General features: G+C 46.4%; 1 protein-coding gene across 5 annotated transcripts in view; it reads left to right on the plus strand.

Annotated features, from left to right (window-relative positions):
* The window catches only part of KIAA1549L (KIAA1549 like), a 674,355-nt gene that overhangs the window by 518,696 nt on the left and 128,397 nt on the right, over window positions 1-27,262 (plus strand). For all 5 annotated transcript variants that reach the window (XM_086955871.1, XM_086955872.1, XM_086955873.1 and 2 more), the window contains one exon: window positions 2,331-2,551. In XM_086955871.1, the coding sequence (XP_086811997.1) occupies window positions 2,331-2,551 (221 nt within the window). The remainder of the gene's footprint in view (window positions 1-2,330; window positions 2,552-27,262) is intronic.

The raw sequence follows: 27,262 nt of genomic DNA on the forward strand, positions 1-27,262 counted from the left end.
GATGGCGCAGAAGGCTAAAACATCACTTGTAGGTTTTGCGGGATGTGAAGGTGACAGGCTCTGATCCCTTTAAAGGACACGCACATCTAAGCTTGTTTTCCATTTGTTGCTGTTGTGTGTCCTTGAGATGCCAGAGCAATATTAAGGCACAATGAATTATTGTAAGGAAGAGGTTATATTCTGGTATGACTTATAGTGTGAGGTAACAGCGGACCTGCACTTATAATGTTTTCTTTGTGTTTAGGGCTGTGTACCTGTGGATTAATGTGCAGTCGTAGTGCCTGATTTAGAATTTGGCCAGTGGGCGTGTGACGATATCCCGTCCACCATGTTAATAGTGTTGTAGGATATAATACACAGTAGCGTACCATTCGCCGAAAAAGTGATTTGATGCCCCGTCAGGGGTAGTAAGCGCTATATAAGTGCAATTATATTATAATACAATACTTGAAATAAGGCAGGTATGATATCCGGCACCCTTGTTATGGAGTAACCCGTCCGCCAACGTCCTAGTTAGCTGAAGAAGTGAGCATCATTACTTTGCTTGCTTTCCTTCGAGGTGATAGAGTGTGCTTAGGACCCATCTTGGGGGGATGAGGGTGGATTGGGTGATGAGAACCATACCATTAACCTTTTATGGTGCAGAATGACCCAGTTGGGTGTGAGTGATCAGTGCCTGATTCACAATATATTTGTGCAATTAAGTCATAGTAACATGCGCATATAACTCCATTGAGGAGTGTAGATTACACTTAGTATTTCCAAAAACTTAAATTTCCACTTGCCAAAGGATTTATACACAAGCAAAATTACAATAGCATGGTGTAATTTACATGTGAGTAAACAGCCTCACAAGGGCACTTTCAAATGAGTGCTTGTTGACTTCATAGCGTGACTTTTACGGGATTTTTTCTGTACTCTTTTAACATCCTAAAGTGCACAGCTTAAAAGCGTCACGATCATGCAGACCACCACTTTAAATACATATTTCTGATTATTGGGCTGTTTCCCATCCAGCTTACTGAGGAGAGGCATTCTACGGAAGGCATGCAGCACCCTGGTAAAATCACATATGATATAGCATGACATTTCTGTACATGTGTGAACTGTGGCTATTTTAGGTTAGAACTTTAAACACGTTTGATTGTGGAACAGAGCAAATATGTGGGCCACGATTTACAAAAAACCGTTTGCATACCTACATGGAACTTAGGTGTCCAGATGGCTTTATTTATTAATGTGACTTCACATTGGTAATCACAAAATGTTAATATATACCTGCAAAGTGTTTACTCACATTGCCACTGAAAGTAGGTGAGCATCCACAAACTTGAAAGTCATTCATTTCCTGAATACAACTGGACTAATACTCTTGTGAAGAGCAGGAGTAAATCTGGATCTAGATGGGACTGAATCCCAGAATTTCTGGGAGTGAAGAAAATGTAAATCTATATTGGAAAATAGTTTTGCCAAGGAGACAAACAAAAAATGTAAGTGTGATTACACTAATGCAATATTATGTATATGTTATGTAAACCTTTTACATTTATACATGTAAAACGTCATTGCCTGTCTGAAAGGAACTTAGAACTCAAAAAAGAATTCCAGAACCAGTCCTGGGAAACAATGTCTCTCTCAACTTCCCAGGAGTACTCTTGGAATCCTTTGTGAATTCCAAAAAGGAGGGATAGATTAATTTTTTGCATTTAGAATATTTACACTTCTTAAACGATTGACTGATCTTGCATGCAGTGCTAAGCATGGTTGTATACCTTGTTTTACTACTAGGTCTATTAGAAATGTATCTTAAATAACCCCCATCCTAAAAGTAGAGAGAGAAGAGCCTTTTCTTAAGGGAAAGACGTTTCTGCTACTGTACCATCGTCTTTAATGTAAATTGGCAACAACATCACTGTTACACATGCGGTACTGGAGCAAGATCCCTGAACAAATGTGCACCCCCTTCATCCCCCGCCAACACTTCAGTGACAGAGTAAAATATGTTTTGGTGCGTGGGGCTCTCCCGTTTCACGTATCCTCTGCAGTTATGATTAATGCTGGCCTGGTTTATAGCGACAGATGAGCGCGTCCCTGTTTAGTGGGCGTGAGTTTCCGCACGTGCCACTTAGACAGAACAAAATATTCAGCCATCTGATGGCGAGCTCGCAGGAAGCCTCCTTAAATTGTCGCTTTGCACTGAAACCCACTAACAAAATCCGAAAATAGGTTATGATGGGCGCAGCGCGCAGGGCGACCCGGCCTGGGAATTGTTCTCCTCTCGCGCCTTTCCATACAAAGTCTGCTGGCTGAATCTGTTTCTCTCCGGATAGGTCAACAAAGCCTTGAAGCAGAAGTCCGACATTGAGCACTACCGCAACAAGCTCCGGCTGAAAGCCAAGAAGAAGGGCTACTACGACTTCCCTCCCATTGACGGCAGCAAATCCTTGACAGAGAGAAAAAGAAAGATGTACGAGAAGAAACAGAAGGAAATTGACAGTGTTTTGGATCCGGATACGGATGTGTCATCTCCATTTGCAGAGCCTAAAAACAGGTACGAAAAACCCTTAATTGCCCCACATTGGGTTTAAGAGTTGATGCATCTCAGCATCTTTTCTAGAATGGATGCCCCCAGTGTGTTTCCTCTTTGTGGGTCGTGTTTTTCTGTTTTCTGTTTTGTTGCATGAAGTAGTTCTCTCATTTGGAGCGGCATCCAGGCTAACTTCCTTCTGTTTGTAGAGCTTTGATCACATCTTTTAATTTTTTTATGCAAGTATGGAGAATTTTATTTGTGCTGCATTATTATCAATAATAAAATCAGCTTTTGCCACAAAATGATAAAATATCTGTGCAAAAAATATTTTCTTTAATGGCATTATTTGCAGTTAGTTCTTCCAGACATGTGTCCCATTTCGATTGTGTACATCTCTTACTAGAGTTCCAAAATACGTGCAGTGGCGAGGGGATTGAGCTCCTTTTAATCTTCATGCAGCAGTGGTATAATGAAACAGGTGTTCCAGATCTTGTCATTTTAATTTAAAGAGCAACAACCCCAATTGGGATCTAGGTCTAGAAAAGGGAGGCGTTTAAAGAATCACCTGCGCATGACTGATGATGGGTTCCACTCAGAAGTGCAAACAGAATAGAAATATCAACCATGGTATACTTAATTCGTTTTTTCATCGTGACAACCATCTATTTTTTAGTCAAATACTTTGGTAGCTTTGGTAGCACTGCCACTTTCAACACCTGGTGTATGCTAGCTAATTACACCACTTTCAGTAACATTTCTGTGTTGGTAGGGTTATGTTGAGGGTTAGTCGATTATTATGGTTTATTGGTCACTGTTCTGAAACGTCATTGTGGGCTTTATTCATCAACCACAGCATTATTACAAATCAGCAAATGCACCCTTATAGAATTTCCAAATATGTATAAACCGGTTCAAAAGAGGCTGGCCTTGTAAATCGAATGACATTCACTAGAATGCTCATCAACATGTTTATTATTTCGACATTTCTTTTATTAGAATTACAGGAATATGATAGAATAACTGAATGCAATTATTTACATTAACATGTCCGCCTCCTAAACACTTGTGATTTGTAGACATTTCGTTTTTTGCTGCTTCCATTAGTTCCCAAGTCATCTTTAAGTGTGACAATAAGTACAGCTTTTGAAGCTTAAGCATTTTAATGCATGTACTTTGTACCAATGCTTCTTTGAATGAGGCATACCACACACTGTGTCCGAATCAGCAGAGCCTTGAATGTTCAGATTGAACTGAGGAAACATTTATATCCAAGATTCACTTTTATCATTCACTTTTTAAAGAAAAGGGCCATTTTGTTTGTTGTATGACATACATTTTATATTTCTACTTTCGTAATGCAATTATGTTACTATTTACAACCTAATCATCTTACTAGGCATGTTTTTAGGGGTTTGTTAGTCACATGCAGTGTTTTCTGACTTTCCTACAATCTTACATACATTTCTTTCTTTCCTTTCGAGATACAGCATATAGATTGGCCTGTCTTTTCTATCTACATTACTATATCATTCTGTTTCTGTTGTTCATTTTTCTGTCTGTCTGACTGTGTCGGGCTGGCCTATAGGGCAATTTGGCTGTGCCAGAAAGGCTGGTCTGATAGGTCAGAGACTGGGACTATGTTTTGGCTGTTTGTGGGCCTGTTTTATGTTCTACAGGACAGGTTTTTACTGTTGATTTACCTATGTTAGCACTAACATTGTCTGCAGCAAGTAAGAAAATGCATACAATCTCCGCCCTGCAAAACATCTAGGCAGTGTGTTTGTACAATTTCAGAACTACCTCGATTTTCAAATGTGGCCCACATTTTTAGCTATCTGATTCAGTAATGGGCAGTAGCAGCTGGTGTCAGAGTAGAGGGGCAGGGCGGCGGAGGAGATGTCGAACAACGCAAAAAAGGAGAGAAAAAAAGAACTTACCTGCTGCCTGCAGCCCACCGCATCGCCGTCCTCTGCTCCTCTCCTGGCTCCACTGCAGGCAGAGGCTCCCAGACTCCCCTGCGTCCAATCCAGAAGCTGCTCTCATGCATGAGAGCCGCTTCAGGATTGTCCTGAGCACCAACGCTTCCAGGAAGACTGGGAGCCTGGGCTTTGCTGTCTCCAACCCAACGAAGCAGCTGTGTTGGAGAGAGCTTCAGTCCGCATGACGGTTTGGCCGTCTCGGTTTGGCCGGCCTGAGACAGCCAAACCATCAAGCGCACTGATAGCAGTGCAACTGCTCAGATCCAGTGCCTGTCATCCCCCTGGCCCCACCACCAAGACTCGGCCGGGAAACAAAATAAACCAATAATAAACCCAGGTTTGTTATAGTTTTATTTTAATTTTATTTTATGCTTCTGGCATGGGGTGGTGGGGTGGCAATGCTCCTCTGCCATAGCATAAGAGCCGCCCCTGGTAATAGGAGCCACTTTTATTTTGGTGGCCGGGGCTATTTTCCATCCAAGTCCACCCCTGAGTGGTAAGCTACTTGAGTGCGCATACGTTGATCTGCCTCCATGGCAGTCGCTGTGACTGGCACAATATGTCCGTGGGTTTCTTGTCTCTTGGGATCCCACCCATAGGCACGAGACATTCAGGTGCATCTCCAATCTGCACGCTCTTCTGCAGAGGAGGATGTGCACTTAATTATAATAATTGACTTTGACAAATTATTTCGAGGTGCTTTGGTTTCTACTTGGCTCTTAGCCTGCTGTAATATACAAATATCGATGAAGCAGTCAGTAGCTTTCTACTTCGGAAGAACGTACACATGGGTTTATGATTTTTCCTGAGCAGCAGAGCTATTAGCAGTGCATGGTTTTGTCAAGAATGCCTTGAATGGAAGGACAGCGCATGATTGATTGGGACTGTTTGAACTTGAACTGTCTCTCTTAATAAGGAGCACAATCTGTTATAGGTATGGGAAGCCAAGCAGGACATTTGTATTGCAGCCAGGGGAGCTGACACATCTCCTTGATTAGCAATGCCTGCTTTCTACGGTGCGCCAACATGATCAATCACTAGACCCTCTGACAGCAATGCTGCCTGCAGGAACTGTGTGACTGACTGAATGGCCACCGGCCAGGAGTGACTGGTTAACCTCTCCGGTTTGGAAGACTTCACTGATCATGCATGCTTTGAATGTCACCTGATTAAGAAGCCATCACATGGCACCCCTGCTGATGCCAGAAGCTGAAAGTCCGGATTATTTGTTTTCATTAAACAGTTGGGGTAACCCAATAAAGAAATCCACTTCATTTGAAAATATGGAGCATAATTTGTTCATACAACAGAGTACAAAAATGTTTGAATCAGTGACATTTTACCCAAATCATGACACAAATGATTTTGTGAGAGAATTCTGCCACTAATTGCCTTATTAAAGGACACTTATTTTTGGAAAGCTTTTTAAGTTTAAGTTTTGGGGGCATGGCCAGCCACGACAAGATGGCGGATGTGACCTAGAGCCGCTCCGCAGGGAAGACCCGTGATCCGGCCCTATCCAGGCTGTGGCCAACACTGCCGAGCCCTATAAGTTGCTGTAGTTTGTTCGGGGGAGGTCTGGGAAGAGCAGCTGCCCCAGTTCCCAAAAGTAAGCACCAAGGAAGGTCACCGAATGCCGGAGGCATGAGGCCGGGAGGGCCACTTCCACGAGCAGCGTGAGATTCTAGTGTAAGCTAGAAACCAGCCAAGATCTAGAAGTGGCTTCCTGACCAGCAAGGGCACCGGGGGTGCAAGCTTCTGACCTCTGGCCTGTTCAGGTGGGTGGGGCCGGAAGGTGTCAGCCCTGCAGCGATCGGCCACAGCATTTCCCGAGGCTGTGCCTGAAGACAGCTGCCCGCTAGACCCGGGTGACCTGAGAAGGGAAGTCGGGTAAGCGGGAGATGCCTGAGATGCGGCGCTAGCCTCAGTGATAGCCAGTTTACTTAGAACTGCCATCCCCTGGGGATCGGGGGGAGTGAAATGTAGTGCCCACCCTTGGTAGAGCGTTTGACCAGCCACGTGCAGCCTGAGTGGCCACAAAGTGATTCTTGGGCCTGCAGCCTGCCCTGTGAGGCAGGTAGGAGAAGCACACACTGCACAAGGAGTGCTAAAAAAGCACCAGAAGTGGTGCCCTGGCCCTGTCGCTTACCTTCCTATGGTGCACCTAGATAGAACTCCATAGCAGAGACAGCATGCCTTCTCAGGAGGTGCTGGTGATCGGTTCCCCCGGTAGTGGACCTTGCCCTGGAGTGCTCTGGGACTGCTCGTGCCCCCTCACAAACCAATATCATCTCTATACCAATGCAAGGAGTGAGGAAGGTCCAACAAGAGCAGACGTTCTGATGGGTACAAGATGTTCAGGCTAAGCTTCTGCCTGAAGCGAGCCCTCCACTGCGCAAACACAATTGCAAGGGGATATGCACATCTGCCTGCCAGCTATTGTGTCCCACTGTAAGACCAGATCTTGGTCCAGGGTGCTGCAGGACTGTGCATGCCCCCCCAGAAACCGATGGGTGACGCTTTACTGTCCTGAGGGGAGAGATGGGTCTGGCATCTAATACTCCACTCTATGGAGGAAATTTGAAGATAATGGCCACCAGGGCTCCTCTAAGAAGGATTAGATTAGTCTAATACTTCTTGGAGGAGCCCAAGCGCTGCCCTTCCAACTCCCGGAGCACTAGACAGAACCTTTGGAAATCCAGGGCTTGCCACATTTGAGAGGACCCCCATATGGGCCCTACATGGATGGTCTTTTCAATCCCGTTGGACATCCTATGCCCCGGTGACCATTATCTTCAAATTTACTCCATCGAGTGGCAGTTCGGCTGGTTCCCTGTATATCTGTTGTCCCTCTGGACCTTTTTTATTTAACACTCCATTTGGAAGTCCCTGGATATTCAGTAACCTCTGAGTAAATTATCTCTACCTCAGGATTCCCAGTTGCTCTGATTTGCCCTACATCCAATTTCTGTTGCACACCGAAGAAGGTGCGACCCACATGTTAGGTCGTGCACCAAAACGCGCATCAGTGCTGGGGTTCTCTGGTCTTCATGTCGCCTCCAACACCATTTAGTCATGGCCTCTTTTGAGGCTCCCAGGAAATCTTGTGAAAAACTCTCTTTTTTCACCCAATGGAAAAATAAAGTGAAAGGGTGATTGCATGTTCATACACATGAAATATATAGCAAACTGTGGTTCATTGTATGCACTGCATGTTGAAAGATCCTCTGGGGGAGACCAATGAATTTTGATGCAGTGGACCATGTGTGATTTCTGTGTATGCTTGAATGAATGAGTATGAATAGGGCTGAGAGTATGAGTTGGTTTTGAGTATGAGTGTTGCGCCTGGGTTTCTTAGACTGTATATTGTACATTACAGAATATTTATTAAATCTACATTAATTATGTTTTTTTGTACTTTGAGAACTGTCATAATAAATTTGATATATTTGTTCTAGTATTTTTGTCTCAGGTCATTAGCGCCCCAAGCAATTGTTTCCTTTTGACTTTGAGCACACTGTACTTCTTGTCTGTGGGGGATGTGACATCGCTGTTATTTTGTCTTATCCTTGACGCATAGCTTTTGTTTATAAACACCTTTCAGGCAGTGGGTTTTTTCCTTTTTGGATTGCATCCACGTACGACTGGACCATATCGTTTGTCATCACGCCATACACCTACATGTCGCAGGGGTTGAATACTTAGGGAGGGCTTTGTCAGCTTATAACCCATTGCAGCTTCATTTAGTGTGCCCCACTCCGCCAGTGCCAGTCTGGCATCTGCAGCCAGCTGTGTTTTAGGATCTGGTGTTCCGGGACCCAACTAGCACTGCATTGTTGAACTATTTCACAGGTAACTGGGGCACTGCCACCACCAGATTGACTGAATGGGAAGCCATTAAGGTGGTGTTGTGTGGCCATTGCATTCACACAGGGATGGGCACACTCGGAGTCCTACATCACATTCTAATTAGGATAGAGACCCCTCTGGGGGTTCTTGAGATCACTGCGCGAGATGATCCGGCTTGGAAACCTGCCTTGACTGCAGAGAGAGAGCAGCACGCCACACTTATGAGTCACTGTGATGATTAGACTATAGAGCGTAACAGGCTAAGACGCACGCCGAGGTGATAAATCAGGCCGTCGTTTGGCATGGCTATTGAAGAGAATTGTTGTGACCACCCCCATTACTGCAATACGAGTGTCCCTGACATGACTTGCTACTAATCAAGTTGACATACATGTGGCATTCCCCGCCTGTTACCGATCTCTCTATGAACTCCACCTGATCAATTGTCAGACCTTGATCCGCGGATTCCTCAGTGTGGTCATACTCCCTATCATTGCACCGCTAGAGCTCCCAGTGGTCCTATTATGTAGAAGGAGATCCAGGGTGCCACATGGGGAACTGCAACATGTAAGACCCCCCGGCTAAATGCTCTTGCTGCCGCCAACACTCAGAGAGGTATTACTTGTCTCACTTCCCTAACCGGGGAGAGACTTGTTAAAGTTGATGTCCAACTGGCCCCTCTCGATGCTGGGTCTGCAATATAAGATACTGAGTAACATCATTGCAGTATGATTACTTGAACACCTTCCCTACCTGGACCATCCAGGCCAAAATGGGTTTATACCTAGTCGCTTTACAACCCTCAATATGTGTAGACTTTGTTGAGTGCTTGAAAATGCACCTGCTCTGTGTCCCTAAGTGGCATTTGTGGTGCTAGACCTAGAGTAAGCATTCAATACTGTTGATTGGGAGTACGTATTTGCAACCCTAACTACCTTACGCATTGAGGGGAGGCTACAGCGGCTTATCCGACTCCTGTTTTCAGAGGCCACGGAACATGTGAAGATAGGGAAGTGTATCTTGTCCGCCTTTTGCGTCAGCAGTGCCATGTGCCAGGGATGCTCCACTATCCCTCTTCGCCTTGGCGATAGAGCTGTTAGAACAAAGTCTATGACAGGAAGACCAGGCCTGGGCATACTATTTGAGGGGAACACGCACATAGTCTTGCTCTAGTAGATGATGTTTTGTTATTCGGGCGAGACATACGGGATGGAATTGATGCAGTAACAACCATATTGGCACGCCGCTTAGAGACTGGGGGTAAAGTGGTCAAAGATTTTTCTGTTTTTGGTTTACGCAAAATGCCCGCCGCAGCACTTTGTGGTCAATGCACATCCCCTCCCCTTGGGACCACCCACATTTCAGTATTTGGGCATTACCATTAACCATGCTACTCTTGCTCACATAGATAGCAACCTCACGAAAGTCATTGCCTCACTCCACTTGCAGATTGCATTCTGCATCCACTGTTGGATCGGGGTAGTGTGGCCCTGTCCAAAATGGGGGTACTGTCTCGATTTTTATATTCTTTTCCTAGCCCACTGGTGACCATCCACAGAAGACCCTTTCACACCTTGCATGTAATGCCAGGAGGCTACCTGTGAAACAAAGGTAGATAACAAATAGCGCTACTCAAAGTGCAACTACCTGTGGAAAGAGGGTGACAGGGAACTCCAAATTTTGAAATTTTTTACCTTGCAGCACAATTGCAGTGGCCTGCCCGCTAAATGGTGGGCAGATATGTGGAGGAGCTATGACTGACCTCTGAGTTCCGAGCACAGCGGTTGGTGAGAGAAGCTTTCCTCCCACAGTGAGTGCACCTCTCGGCAGGCCAACGGCCTGCTTCAAGTGGCACAGTAGTTTTCAGAGGAGTTTATACCTCATGTCAGACATGCCCCAATATGCACCCAACATCCACTTAGGATATATCCGACCGTTTAGGGAGCTGCTTGGGAAGGAGGGAGTGATGACATGGGAGGCGGCCGGAGTGGGAACTTTGGGAGACCTATTCCAGGAGGGTGCAGTGGCGTAACGAAATCCGAGGGGGCCCCGCTGCAAAGTACATGGAGGGGGCCCCCTGACCCACCGCCTACCACTTTGCCCCACCGCCAAAAAATCTGGTATAATTTGAATTGAAACCTCTAACATTTAATGAAATGCCTCTATATTTATTTGCATGCTCAAAATTCTAATAAGAAAGTAAGAAACACTCTTACCATATAAGCTAGACCATTTGTAACATTATTGTCAAGAGCAGATTATTTAACTGAGGCAGGAATCAGAGCAATGCCAAGGAGAGGTTGTAATGTTTTCGGAACTGCCTATCGCTGAAGAACAAGGAACAACTACATAGAGTCTGAATTAGAATTGACATTGATGGAAAATTACTTGAAACTTTGAAAGACAAACCCAAATCTGAAATTTAACAGACTCGACTGACAATATAAGAGCAGTACACAAGATATAACCCAGTATCCTGCCAGCACGAAGATAAACAAACTGGTGTGAATTATCTGCATGCCACACGCTTGTGTCTGTCAGGGATTTTGTACAATATTAACCACTCTATAGTATTTTAAATGAACTGAGGGTGCAATTTCAATATCTACCATCAGGACATTATTAGAAAGCAGGGCATAAACAGGCAGGCACACAAGGCTGAGGATGAAAACTGCTAGGATGCTTCAGAACATTGATGCAGATGTGTGTCTGTATCTATCATTTCTATATTGTAAACAAAGCTAATTCCACAATTTCAGGTGCACATATTATAGACCAGTGCAAACAACACCATCAATACTGCATCATGTAGGATAAAAACAAACCATATTAGCAAGTACCTAATGACAGAATCTATACTAACTGTAGCTGGTGACGCAAAAAAAAAAGTGCAAATACTTTCAAAGTGTATAATAAAAGAATCAGCAATCCAGTAATATACAAAACTCAAGCGTATTTCGTAAAGCAATCCCCCTTTCTTCTTGCATCAAGATGAAAACACTTTCAAAGTGTGTAATAAAAACAAGTGACTGGTCAAACAATAACATGCACAAGAGCATCCAAAATTCAAATTTAACCAGTTTAATCAGACTATGGCCCTTTGGTTTGTGAATGAAGGTAAAAAGGATCTGTTCACTAATAATGATCACTACACAGTATGCTGCCCCCACTGCCCTTGTGCGCGTAACACCTGGTGATGGCTGTAGCCTTCCACCACTATAAGGAAAGCACTTTGGGTGCCCCTCCTGGTCCAACAAGACTGCATACCGTGAGACAGACCTGTCATGGAGCACCCGCATGATACGTGCTCACCTATGAGAAATAAATCAGCATTACGGTCCAGTGCTTTAAATGGGCCGGTACTCACCAGTACTGAGTACCAGCATTTCTCAGTTTTCTCCCCCTGAGGACTGGAACTTGTTTTTGGGTAAGGAATGTATCAGTACTCCCAGAAGCAGCAGGGCGCATGCCCTGAAGTACGGGTATGTGCAATGCAAAAAACTACTGAAAATAACCCTTTCAGATGGAGCGTGTTTATGTGCCGCTATGGCAGGCAACTGGTAGTGTATTCCTGTGCTGGGGTGCTCCTGCAGTGTTAGCTTCTAATTGTCATCACAACGAGTATGAGGATGTAGCCAGAGCTGCCAACAGTGGAACTGGAGAACCAAGTTCGATTCCCGACGTCGGCTCATCCTCCTGTGATTCTGGACAACTCCCTTAACCAGTGGTGCTTAAAAAAAGTAAGCCTCAATGCAAATGTTCTGACTGCCATGTAAAGCGCTCAAATGTCCATTGCCCAAATTTGCGCAATATCAAACTGCCAAAAATTAGGCCCTGCACATGACATTGGAGCTGATGCTTGACATGTCTCCTATGTAAGGAGGCAGTTTGATATTGTATGAATTTGGCCCATGGGCATTCAAGTGCTTTACATGACAATCAGAACATTTGCACTAAAGCTTACTTACGTTGCTATTGTTACATTCCTGGCTCATAGCCATGCCCCTAACGGCCCAACGAGTCTAATTAGTGAGTACCAGCACTTCTCATTTTCCATTTAAAGCACTGACTCCAATTGATTGCCTCCCTCTTCTCCTCTTGGGGTGATATTGGTTCTGTTTACTCCAAGTAGAATGCCGCATTTGGATCCCAGATGTGCCTTTATATAGAAGATGTGTATCTGCATGCAGAGTTAGGCCAGGGACTACGCTTAATCATTTGATTAATCGTTCGAGGAAGAGGTAGCCTTGTGTAGAAACTCAGCTTAAGTATTCCAAGTTTCTACAGTATAAAGAAGGTCATTTGGTTTGAATAACTTGTGGAAAAGAGGAATCTACAACTAAGCATTGGAGGTGCTGAATCTGAAACACCAATACTCTATATAGCACGTCCAAATATAATGTTGTAAATATACTTACACACATATACAGTGCTGTAAATGGGCCGGTACTCGCGGTTACTAAGTACCAGCACTTCTATATTTTCTGCTCTTGAGTACCGGAACTACTCCATGGCCAAAGAGAGTGCCAGTACTCATGGGGCAGCATGCAAGCTCAGTGCAATTTGGCATGTACTAAAAGAAGCGCGACAGACCTGACTAGTCAGTCCATTTTCGTGAAGCACTCTGATAATCAAGTGCTAATCTGCTCTCAGTGTGCTAACTGCGGGGCGGCCCGTATGCATTTATTTAGAGCTGACAGGAAGTTTGGGAGAGGCCCACGTCACACTGGGATATTTGACACTCAGGCTCTGTGGCGTCAATAGCACTGTAGGTGTGCGAGCAGGCCCTGCTAGTAGGCATATTGTCACTGTGGGAAATCTAAGAAAGGATTCCTGCTGGCATAGCAGAGTACGGATGCACTTGTTTGAAGTCAGATTGAGGAGGAAGGTGTTGTTCTCAACAGAGAACTAAATCAATTAAACTTAAACTTGAGGAGGAAGGTGCTGATAGTGAAATTGTAGCACAGCCGATAGGAATCAAAGTTAGTAATGTGGGAAGCAGCCAGGGATGGATTGGTAAAGCATATGGGTCCTGCCTTAGTGTCACCTGTGGGCTAGTTTCATGGATGACAACCAACCACAATATCCTACTGGCCACCCAGCCCCCACTATGGCCACCTGACTAGGTCACTATGCACGGCTTTAGTGCTGGTGGCGCCCTGTGCGACAATATCTGTTCCCCCCCCCGCCCCCAATGACCTCTGCCACGGATTCCCTCACTAGCACCTTTTAGTTTTATAGCACCACTCATACCAGTGTAAGGTGTCAGAGCACTTTACACCACACACATTGCACAGAGACAATCATATGTGGGCAAATCAGTGTATAGGAAATGTTACATCTGACAGGACTACAAGGTGTAGTGTAGGAGTGACATGTCATTGATACTGGTAGGCAATATAGTTTGAGTCCTTATTCTGGAAAAGCACAAATTCAGAATTTAAAACGTAACATCAGTGTTAGGGGTTATCTTTCACAATAAGAATTGTTTTCTTCCCAAAGGAACCCTTTTTGCACGATTAGGATGATGAAAGACTGGGCAAAAAACCTATAGCTCTAACATATACCTTGCAGTTTGCATGCAGCTCTTTGATGACAGTTAATAGCTCAATGTTCTATATTAGGATTTTGCCTTAGAAACAACAATTAACAAAATGTGCTGTCTTACAGAAGCAATTACCCACTGACCTATTTACATTATATGCACTTCATTATCTGCATGATACACGTTCTTAGCAGCAGGCATCTTAACCCTCTGCCCTACCTTAGGATGAGTCAAAACTTCCACTAGACAAACCTCCCGTCTCTTTCCAGGACGATGATAAATCACCAGAGTTATATTGACATTTGAATTGATGTCTGAAAATTGCTGGAGGCTAGGAACACGGCAACAGGTGCTTTTAAAATGATAGTATACATTTTTTTTAAATGACGCCCTCAACCCAAGTCAACAACCGGTGCAGTCACACAGATCGCACCGCCCTAGAGCCAGCCCTGCCACTATGGAATGTGTAGATAGGTTGCAGCACAAACGGCTGTGCTTAGAGGTGGGGAGACAAGTGAGAGGCCAGTTTTGTGGCTGTAGTTTTGGGCCGTCTTCACCTTAGCCCAGACCCCACAAGCAGTGCTATTCCACATTCCTTCCTGCCAGTCCGTCAAACTGTGCCTTAATAGATGTGGTCGGGGTGCGGCAGGTGTTCCTCTGGTCATTAGGCCATTCACAAATCGGCCCCTGTGGGACATGGGGCTCGGTAGGTGGAACAGCTAAAACCAAAAGCAGTGTCTTTGCAGTACTCCTCTGCCAAACACTCCTTGCACTGAGGCAATGGCAGGCGGGGGAGAAGAGAGTGTGAGGAGGCTGAGAAGCCCCACAGGGAGGCCAGGCCAGGTGTTGTGGCCCTAGGGGCTGTCAGCAGCCTAAAGTTTGTGTTTTTCCCATGCTCCCTCCCAGGCAGGCGCTTCACATTCATCCCGTGGTAGGCGGGGAGTGCAGGTACCATTCAGAGGCCTTCCTGAAAGGCCAGGTTTGGCTCTACCTTTTGGGCCGTTCCCACATCAGCCCTAAGGGGCTGGCCCAGTGCAGAAGCAATTTGTTTCAGCTGACCTCTCTGCCAGGCCATCGCATTCAGGCAATGGTGGGTGTGGGAGTGTGCAAAGGCGCTGAGGCCTCGCTGGGAGCAAGGTGTAGTGTTGGCGCCATTGGGACACTTTAAGCTCGAGCCCAGGTTCAATAATTAGGTTACCTGCACATGTTCCGTTTTCCAAACACCAACAAAAGTACTTTCCAAAAAGATCTGTGCTTTATCTGATAACAGTATTGACTCATCATAAGTTAGCACAGAGGATTCATGTGCTTGCTGCAAAACACAACATGCTGATCCCAGATTTGTATTTTATATACATAGGCATGTGGGTTACTAGTTTTGCACACCAATTAAATCTCAATCAAATCAAAGTTGTGCCCCTGGCCGGGTCCCTTAGCACTCCACGTAGCTCCACCCCATAACCTCCCCTCCGCCAAGCACCACCCCAATCACATCTTAATATGGTGAGTACCTGCACTTATTTTTTTCCATTTAAAGCACTTTATATGTATATGTACATCCATCTATGTCAATAGTATGATTTAATTATCTTGGTGCCCTGGAAAGCTACATTGGCCAGAAAATACATAGTAAGCCAAAACCCAACATTGTGTTGAATGTGGAAGCATAACACTGCAGCTTTAAATAGTATTTGTTTTTTTTTAACCATAGCTCATGCTGGCTTGTTTTTCAGCCCTTAGTAACATGCTCACTGAAAGCTGGCCTGGCTCAGTATTCATTAGCCTAGGCAGAGAAGAGGTTAAAGTCAGCAGCACATTTCAGAGTCTGTCTTTTACACATTTTGCACAAAAGCATATTTGTTCACAAGGCAACACGTTAGAACCCGCGGGCACATGGCCTCTTGTTTATTATGAGGTTGGGTAAGCATCAAGCCCCAGACATACTGTATACCCTTATTACAAAACACAATGAAGTTTCATTTCAGCACCCCTTCTTTATATGCTCACTTCCACCCCACTCTCAGCTCAGCGCCCTCTTCACTTGAGGTTGCCTCCACCTCCATTCCAAGAATGCGTCCTGGGACCTGGGCACATAGAGAACTGAATAAGAGGAGTGAGGGGGTCCGCAGAGGGGCCTCTCGAGCTGGACTGCCGGCTCTCTACACAGGAGAGACATTCGGCCGTCGCCAGGCTCCTAGTGGTGCCCTTAGGCAGTTAGAGGGGGGGGGGGGCGCAATGCAACATGAGGCAGACTATAAAACTCAAACTGACAACAAAAAAAGACTAATTTCCCTGCATTCATGTAAAAAAGACGTGTGTTGCTAATGCGTTGCAGGAGGTTCTGGCTTTCTAATGTACCTGCCTGTTTTATCGTTGTGGCAGTTTGTGTTTGGAAGCAAGTGGGGGATGCACACAGGGCAAGCACTACGTGCCAGGTTTGCTTCAAGCAAATACATCATCACTGCGTCGCCTACACAAGCACAATGGCTACAAACTGTGGCGCGCCCAGGGCACAACAGGTCACAATGCCAGCAAGGAATGTGTGCCTTCAAACACCTATTGGCTAATAAAAGCCAAACAGTACTGGGGTGCAACTGCCCCATTACACTCTTAGGCTCCGGCTCCAGTGCACCTGCTGCACTATCGTTAACTACGACTCTGGTGAATAAGGTTTACATCATAGCTGCCAAGGTTTTGGATTGCTTATGTGTGACATTTTCATAACTTCAGTGTAATTAAGAGTGACATTCAGCGACTATGAGTGACACTTTGTCGCAAGCAAAATCCAACAAGGAAGATGAGAGAAACATAAATGTCAGAAATTACACCCATTGAAGCAATGAGAATCTCTAAGAAGAGCTTAAAACGGCTACACAGCACCAGAAATAGCAGCACCCGTATGTAAGTGCTTCACAGAAGAAATATAAATAGAAAACACGTTTCAATGCATTATAGGGACTAATACTTAAAGTAAACGAACGATAAATACGAATTTGTTTCCAGTTAGTATGTCATGTCCAGAATCCAGGCCTTTGAAGACTTGAAAATACAACTAATAGCTTGTAATTATCACTCGGAAAGATGCCAACACAGAAATGCATGACTCACCCGACCGAGTGCTGCCATTCCACAGCTGTCTCAGAGCACAAGAGCACACGGCGAGTCACACAGAGGCAGCTCTCAGCAGTGTCTCGCTCTGGCTGGCGATAGTTATTAGGGGCCCACTCGAATGTTATTTTCCGTCGGGCCAAGCAGCATGAACTTGAAGCTAAGAGGATAGCAAATCAGGGGGCCCAGTCACGTTCGCCAATGACCCTCTAGAAGCTCAAGTGCACAGGGAGGGCATTGACAATTTCCTGTTGCGTGAACCTGAGCCTCGCACGCGCTCCCAATCTACGGCGGAATATGAAAGCGAAAGTTTTCCTCCACTCATTTATTGACTAGAATGATACCAGAACAAACTGAAGATAGTGCTGGCTGTGTGGCGCCAGTGGCGGAGTTTAAGGCACCCCTCCTCCCCCTCCCTCGATTAATTCAGTGCAGGTCTACTGCGGGATAATTTTCTTACCTAATAGGAATTTGCAGCCACTAAATGTCATCACAAACACCATATGTGGTGGTGTGGTGTTTGTTCTCCCCGAAGGGGCCCCCTGGAGCTTGGGCCCCCCCCCCCCCGCAATGCGTGGGCTGCGGGGGCCTGTGTTACGCCCCTGGGAGGGTGACCGAATCCCATTCGAGCAGTTGAGTGATGACAGGGAACTCCCGGCAAGGCATTTCCTGGCTTATGGTCGTCTGATGGCTGAGCTTGGATCACTGTGGCAAATCACTGATGCAGAACATGATCAACACTGGCTCATGCACTCCATACACACTGTGGGCATTGGCCTTCAATTAATAACATGGCTGACTCCAGCCCTTTAGCATCTTATCGCATGAGCAGCCCCTAATAACGAGTTAAAGCTGAAAGAATGGGACAGAACCCTCCTCTATCCATATAGAGTCACTCACAAAGCCAGATTCCAGTACATTTAACACAATATTTTGCAGAAGGACTATCATACACCAGCAAGGCTCCACAGACATTTTCCCATGTCCTTTTCGACTTGCCCATGATGCATAGAACCCAAGGTTGACATGATGCACATGTGCTGGAGTTGTCCAGTGGCCAGGGACCTGTAGGTAGAGGTCACGGACAAGCTCGCTGACATCACGGGTTGCATCAACCTCCATACTTTGGCTGATTCCTGTTCAGACTGTATAGGCGGAGGCAATCCAGTGGTGCCACTACTCACTCTATAGACTTCGTGATACCTGTTATAGTCCGTAATCCATACATTACACCCCCCCTCCCTACATCACCGCCCTGCAGTTACATCTACTAACGGCCGCGCCTGCCTACTCGAGAGAGGCCGACAGTCTTGTCGAAAGGCTGACTGGGATTCTGAGCTAAAGGACCGGCAAAAGAGGGGGTGGGGTGCTGGAAGAGCAGAAGGGGGTGTCTGCTTGGTGGAGGTAGCATCTGCAGGAAGAAACAAGGTGTCTGTGAGGGGAAAGGAGGTGTCTGCGAGGGGACCCTGCCCCACTACTCAGAGCGCAGAGTCAATCCTGCTTTGGCCGGGACAGTCCACACTCAACATCACAAACATCAAAGGCACAGCTTGGGGGTACATGTGGGGATCGCTGCATGCCTATCAATGTATCTTCACCAGCCTCCAGGAGGGGCACCGTCTACCCCCACATACCTTTCCTGACTCCCCCTCTACCCCCCAATGCCCCCCTCCCCCTGTTCCGTAACACCCCCTGATTTCAGGCAAAGGGCTTGTTCCTTCCTGAGCAGACCTGTGAGGACAGAACATTATCTCAGTCGCACATTGTTAGTTACAGCAGCCCTTACACACACATTTTATGCAATCCATGGGAAGTCAGAGAGTCCGACCCTGATGGCTGCTCGGGCGTATAGTTTAATTGTTACATCTCTCTGGGGTAACACGGATTTACCAATCACTGCGTTGCGTTTGTTTTTCACACTCCTTTGTGTGTTTATGACACCCTCCTTCTCTATATGGCGCTACTGAGTGTAGTCAAGGCGCTCAAGGCTGCAGAAATATTTTGGTCATTCAACTTTTAATTTAGGTTTGCCGAATCTCGATATAATCTGTGGGATTTCACAAATGAGATGAGTGTGGGGTTCCAAGGTTAAGCTCTAACGTAAAATACAGCTCTCAAAATCCTCTGCCGCGCACTCCAGGGGACCAAAATCCACTTATGGCTTAAAAGCAAACACGTTACTTTTAAGCAACTTATTCACAGCTGGATTGTGGTCGTGCATACGAAGCAAGAATCCACCAGTGCCTTCCCACAAACCCCCATTCCTAGACTTCCAGGCGGGTTAGTCAGCACTCACACGGTGTATGAAAACTCCCACCCAACCTATAAGCAGTGCAGCGCAACATCAAACGTGAAGCAGTGACTGACAGAGGGAACACTTGCTTTCCTGGTGACATCAGTGCACCATAATATGCCTCGCGTCCCTCCTATATTGTAATATGCTTTCTGGTGGTGGTTGCTTCTTTGGAGTTTTATGGTACAGGGAGAGTACTTTGTGATGGAGGGAGGGGTTAGTATGAACACAGGCATGTGCAATGCAATAGGTCTCGCGTTTACGAGAGTTTGAGCTATTGACATTGCAAATAACAATGCCTTTTATTTTTGTTTTCGTTTTAAAAACATAAATAAAAGGCATTGTCATTTACAATGGCAATAGCTTAAACTCGCGTAAGCGCAGCTCCAACAAATACAAGACCTATTGCACAAGTACAAAGCATTGCCATCTACAATGCCAATAGCTCCAACCCCAACAAATGGGAGACCTATTGCATTTCCAATGCTTGTCTCTAATATATTTGAATTTACGAGGTGAAGGAAACTATTGAACTGGGGAGTAGGTTGCACGGGGCTCATGAACCATGGGTCTGGTGGGGCTATTCCACCACCTTGGGATGTACAGGGCATGACTACTGCATATTTGCCCTTTTATTTACATTATTTTATATTTATTGATCTTAGGGACCTATAACCCCTGATTGCTCAGGAACAGCTTAACATGATAGCAGGGATTGTGATGAGAATATTACTTGCATTACTGTGTCTACCTGGCTGGCATGTGCTGGCATACCCATTGTAATGCTCATGCAGGAAAACACTTATAAAGATCGTTGTAAGTAAATACAAAGTTTGGCAAGTTTTGAAGAAAGCTTGAAGCGGAAGTACGTGTTTAGACAATATTAAAGCAATATGCTCATTTCCCAGAACGCGCACAATGAATCTACCAAAAGCAGTGTTAGGAATGGCAAAGTAGATGGCGTTTTTATTTGGAGAGTTTGATGTTTACATAACCTCATTTCCTAAGTCTGTTTTTGGTGCCAACCTTATGATTACACCCTCTGCTATGTGTGCATGTTAAGCCCAGTAGCACTACCTGCAGCCATCAGGCTTGTCCTTTGGGATTTCTGAGTAGACAGCTTAACACTGTCTCGAACAATGCTTGATTATTAGTCTTAGATAATCACAGGACAGGAGGGTGGAATCCTGCTCGGTGGGGACTTCTGTAGTGATACTGAGTGAGAGGTCAGGCGCACTGCGTAGGTTTAGTGAAATGGGTTTTAGTTTGATGGGTATAAAAGTTCATTGATTTTGAGGGTTCTCCAACAAGTGACGTATCCGTCCCATACGTCAAAATACTAATGACTGGTTAAGTGCGTTACCAAGTGCGTAAACGCATCCTTGTGTATAGGGCACACCTTTGGGTTCGTCAATCACTGACAGACTCCGTGGATTTTTTGGAGAAAAAACTTTTTTATTTTTCTTGATTAAAGTTCTTCATAATTATTCACATCATTTTTTTGATATCCAAGTTTAACCATGTAATTCATTGAGATTGAAACTCCACTTTGTTATATAACACAAATGCTCCGATGCATTTCGGGCTGGGATAGCCCTTTCTCAAGGAGCGCTGTAATAAAATGATATACGCTTTGGTAAAAAAGTAACACTGACATCAAAAAAACACACATATGCGTACACATCACATTTTCTTTAACTGTGTTCAATAAGTAAACATGCTGGCGTGTAACCCGTGAGTATGTGAGGAAGTCACCTTTTAGACCAAGGGGGTGGATTTGAATCAGGGGATCAGGGTATGAGTGAAAAGAACTTACATCAATCGAAGTTGGCGGTTCAGAAGGATACCTATTGGGGAGATGAGGAAATTGGTGAGCGTTTCAAGCCGAATTGGCGAAAAACGGCGTATTTTCACCCGTCGGGGCCCCGACTTACTTGTAAAGGTGATTGCGCTGTCATAGCGCTTCTGGTGAACTCCGTTGTCTTGAACGGTAACCGGAATTAGATGCGGAGTGTTCCGCGTAAAGGGCTTCTAGTTTAGCGGAGTTACGGCGGGACATGTGACCGCGTCACGTGACTCGGTAGGAGATCTAGAGAAGGGACTGGTGTTGGGTGTGAAATGGGAGTTGCCATATTAGAATGGTGAAGATAGAGGATCAAGGGCGGGTGGGACAATGTGTAAAATGGACTACTTCTGTAGTGACACATGTTTAGAGCGCTGAAGAAAGGACCCTGCATGCCTTAGCAGTGGTCAGTGTGTTAATGATGCACCTGCGAGTGCCGTTCAGATCATTTAGTAGCAATGCAAACCACACTTTTATTTGCCTGTGGTGAAAGTAATCGACTTGAAGGTGCGGTTTGTGTGATTGTAATACTAAACCTTGAAAGGTGATCAAGCTGGATATTAAACAAGCATTGGAAATGCAATAGGTCTCGGATTTATTTGAGTTAGAGCTAATGGCATTGTAAATGGCAATGTCTTTTAGCCATGTGTTATGGAGTGTATGCATGTGGTGTGTAATGGAATTATGTGGTATGGATTGGAATTGTTCACCCTGCGCACTCACTGCTCTGCACTCACTGCTCTGCACTCACTGCTCTGCACTCACTGCTCTGCACTCACTACTCTGCACTCACTACTCTGCACTCACTACTCACTACTCTGCACTCACTACTCACTACTCTGCACTCACTACTCACTACTCTGCACTCACTACTCTATACTCACTACTGTGCACTCACTACTGTGCACTCACTACTGTGCACTCACTACTGTGCACTCACTACTGTGCACTCACTACTCACTACTGTGCACTCACTACTCACTACTGTGCACTCACTACTGTGCACTCACTACTCACTACTCTGCACTCACTACTCACTACTCTGCACTCACTACTCACTACTCTGCACTCACTACTCACTACTCTGCACTCACTACTCACTACTCTGCACTCACTACTCTGCACTCACTACTCTGCACTCACTACTCTGCACTCACTACTCTGCACTCACTACTCACTACTCTGCACTCACTACTCTGCACTCACTACTCACTACTCTGCACTCACTACTCTGCACTCACTACTCTGCACTCTGGAAACTCACTACTCACTACTGTGCACTCACTACTCTGCACTCACTACTCACTACTCTGCACTCACTACTCTGCACTCACTACTCACTACTCTGCACTCACTACTCTGCACTCACTACTCACTACTCTGCACTCACTAGTCTGCACTCACTACTCACTACTGTGCACTCACTACTCAGGACTCACTACTCTGGACTCAGGACTCACTACTCTGCACTCACTACTCTGCACTCACTACTCTGCACTCACTACTCTGCACTCACTACTCTGCACTCACTACTCTGCACTCACTACTCTGCACTCACTACTCTGCACTCACTACTCTGCACTCACTAGTCACTACTCTGCACTCACTACTCTGCACTCACTACTCTGCACTCACTACTCTGCACTCACTACTCTGCACTCACTACTCTGCACTCACTACTCTGCACTCACTACTCACTACTCTGCACTCACTACTCTGCACTCACTACTCTGCACTCACTACTCACTACTCTGCACTCACTACTCTGCACTCACTACTCTGCACTCACTACTCTGCACTCACTACTCTGCACTCACTACTCTGCACTCACTACTCACTACTGTGCACTCACTACTCTGCACTCACTACTGTGCACTCATTACTCACTACTCTGAACTCACTACTCTGAACTCACTACTGTGCACTCACTACTCTGCACTCACTACTCACTACTCTGCACTCACTACTGTGCACTCACTACTCACTACTCTGCACTCACTACTGTGCACTCACTACTCTGCACTCACTACTCTGCACTCACTACTCTGCACTCACTACTCAGCACTCACTACTCACTACTCTGGACTCACTACTCTCTACTCTGCACTCACTACTCACTACTCTGCACTCACTACTCACTACTCTGCACTCACTACTCTGGACTCACTACTCTACACTCACTACTCACTACTCTGCACTCACTACTCTGGACTCACTACTCACTACTCTGCACTCACTACTCTGCACTCACTACTCTGCACTCACTACTCTGCACTCACTACTCTGCACTTACCACTCACTACTCTGCACTCACTACTCTGCACTCACCACTCACTACTCTGCACTCACTACTCTGCACTCACCACTCACTACTCTGCACTCACTACTCTGCACTCACTACTCTGCACTCACTACTCTGCACTCACTACTCTGCACTCACCACTCACTACTCTGCACTCACTACTCACTACTCTGCACTCACTACTCACTACTCTGCACTCACTACTCTGCACTCACTACTCTGCACTCACTACTCACTACTCTGCACTCACTACTCACTACTCTGCACTCACTACTCACTACTCTGCACTCACTACTCTGCACTCACCACTCACTACTCACTACTCTGCACTCACTACTCTGCACTCACTACTCACTACTCTGCACTCACTACTCACTACTCTGCACTCTCTACTCTGCACTCACCACTCACTACTCACTACTCTGCACTCACCACTCTGCACTCACTACTCTGCACTCACTACTCTGCACTCACTACTCTGCACTCACTACTCTGCACTCACTACTCTGCACTCACTACTCTGCACTCACTACTCACTACTCTGCACTCACTACTCTGCACTCACTACTCACTACTCTGCACTCACTACTCACTACTCTGCACTCACTACTCACTACTCTGCACTCACTACTCTGCACTCACCACTCACTACTCACTACTCTGCACTCACTACTCTGCACTCACTACTCACTACTCTGCACTCACTACTCACTACTCTGCACTCTCTACTCTGCACTCACCACTCACTACTCACTACTCTGCACTCACCACTCTGCACTCACTACTCTGCACTCACTACTCTGCACTCACTACTCTGCACTCACTACTCTGCACTCACTACTCTGCACTCACTACTCTGCACTCACTACTCACTACTCTGCACTCACTACTCTGCACTCACTACTCTGCACTCTGGAAACTCACTACTCACTACTGTGCACTCACTACTCTGCACTCACTACTCACTACTCTGCACTCACTACTCTGCACACACTACTCACTAGTCTGCACTCACTACTCACTACTGTGCACTCACTACTCACTACTGTGCACTCACTACTGTGCACTCACTACTGTGCACTCACTACTCTGCACTCACTACTCTGCACTCACTACTCACGACTCACGACTCACTACTCACTACTCACTACTCACTACTCACGACTCACTACTCACTACTCACTACTCTGTACTCTGTACTCACTACTCTGCACTCACTACTCACTACTCTGCACTCACTACTCACTACTCTGCACTCACTACTCTGCACTCACTACTCTGCACTCACTACTCTGCACTCACTACTCACTACTATGCACTCACTACTCTGCACTCACTACTCACTACTATGCACTCACTACTCTGCACTCACTACTCTGCATTCACTACTCTGCACTCACTACTCTGCACTCACTACTCACTACTGTGCACTCACTACTGTGCACTCACTACTCTGCACTCACTACTCTGCACTCACTACTCTGTACTCACTACTCACTACTCTGCACTCACTACTCTGCACTCACTACTCTGCACTCACTACTCTGCACTCACTAGTCTGCACTCACTACTCACTACTATGCACTCACTACTCTGCACTCACTACTCACTACTCTGCACTCACTACTCTGCACTCACTACTCTGCACTCACTACTCTGCACTCACTACTCTGCACTCACTACTCTGCACTCACTACTCACTACTCTGCACTCACTACTGTGCACTCACTACTCACTACTCTGCACTCACTACTCTGCACTCACTACTCTGCACTCACTACTCTGCACTCACTACTCTGCACTCACTACTCTGCACTCACTACTCACTACTATGCACTCACTACTCTGCACTCACTACTCACTACTATGCACTCACTACTCTGCACTCACTACTCTGCACTCACTACTCTGCACTCACTACTCTGCACTCACTACTCTGCACTCACTACTCACTACTGTGCACTCACTACTGTGCACTCACTACTCTGCACTCACTACTCTGCACTCACTACTCTGCATTCACTACTCTGCACTCACTACTCACTACTCTGCACTCACTACTCTGCACTCACTACTCACTACTCTGCACTCACTACTCACTACTCTGCACTCACTACTCTGCACTCACTACTCACTACTCTGCACTCACTACTCACTACTCTGCACTCACTACTCACTACTCTGCACTCACTACTCTGCACTCACTACTCACTACTCTGCACTCACTACTCTGCACTCACTACTCTGCACTCACTACTCTGCACTCACTACTCTGCACTCACTACTCTGCACTCACTACTCTGCACTCTGGAAACTCACTACTCACTACTGTGCACTCACTACTCTGCACTCACTACTCACTACTCTGCACTCACTACTCTGCACTCACTACTCTGCACTCACTACTCTGCACTCACTACTCTGCACTCTGGAAACTCACTACTCACTACTCAGCACTCTGCACTCAGCTGGTGGTGTCTGTGTGTGCATGGCAGTGGTGGTGTGCGTGTGTGCATGGCAGTGGTGGTGTGCGTGTGTGCATGGCAGTGGTGGTGTGCGTGTGTGCATGGCAGTGGTGGTGTGCGTGTGTGCATGGCAGTGGTGGTGTCTTTGTGTGCATGGCAGTGGTGGTGTCTTTGTGTGCATGGCAGTGGTGGTGTCCGTGTGTGCATGGCAGTGGTGGTGTGCGTGTGTGCATGGCAGTGGTGGTGTACGTGTGCATGGAACCTACTTGCAATCAGACGTGTTGGTTGTCACCAGAATGCTTCGTTACTGCTGCCGGTAATGCTGCTGGATGCTAGGACGTGAAGAGCACACCACTCACTTGAGTCGGGTCCAGCAACTTTTAGAATATCCGACCTCACTTCCTTCCAGAGGAGGATGCGAGGTCACAGCCACGACACACATAACCACTGCCCGGGTCTCCATACTATTAGGCAGTGAGTCAGTGTTCATCTTTCTTTTCCCGCTCGCCAGCAGTTAAGTCACCCATTCTTTCAGCTCAGTTTGATTCTGGTGGTTAAGTGACACCGCGGGAGCATTTCTTCATCGCTCCAGCGGTACTTAGTAATCGTCTCGGGCGGCATCAATGCTGTAGCGGCTGGGAGCCGACAGAGGGCGCACTAACAGCAACAGTCAGTGAGTTAATAAATAGCATGTGAATAAATGTGACATGCAGTAGACACGGCCCTGATAGGTAAGTGCCGGTGCTAAGCACCAGAAAGCACCGGCACAATTAGCAAAGCACTCCCTATGTACTGGCGACCTTAGGCCTGCTGCTTCAGCTGCGGGGGGCGCGCGCAGCCGTGAACGGCGGCTGCGCGCGAGCACTAGCACGCAATCTGAGAGGCAGGGACGGCACGCGACTGGGGCAAGCCGGTGTGTCCTGTTGAAAGAGGGTGCCCCTCCTTAGGCGCTCGGTGACTTGTTGGGGGCTTGTTGACGACTGTGCACCTGCCCGTCCTTGTGCAAGACAGTCTGTCCAGTGCTCACCCTCATTTGGCGAACGTCACCATGGAGCGCAAAGACACGCCGAGACGAGGTAGGAAGGGGGGGGTGTGTGTCTCTGTGTGTGCTTGCGCATGCGCTGCGGCGAGGGGGGATGTTCTGTATGTGTGTGTGTGAGTGTGTGTGGGTGAGTGTGTGTATGTGCGGCGAGGGGGGGGGGTCTGTATGTGTGTGCGTGCGTGTGAGTCTGCTTCCAAGGAGCCATGGGAGACAGGAAGCGCGCGCGACCTGATCCCAGTTCCAAGGTTGCGCGTGCACCTCGCTTGTCCGTCTCCCTTGACTCCTCGAAAGCCAGAATGATTACAA

This window comes from Lissotriton vulgaris, chromosome 2_1 (assembly GCF_964263255.1).
Source record: "Lissotriton vulgaris chromosome 2_1, aLisVul1.2, whole genome shotgun sequence".
NCBI classification, from domain to species: Eukaryota; Metazoa; Chordata; class Amphibia; order Caudata; family Salamandridae; genus Lissotriton; species Lissotriton vulgaris.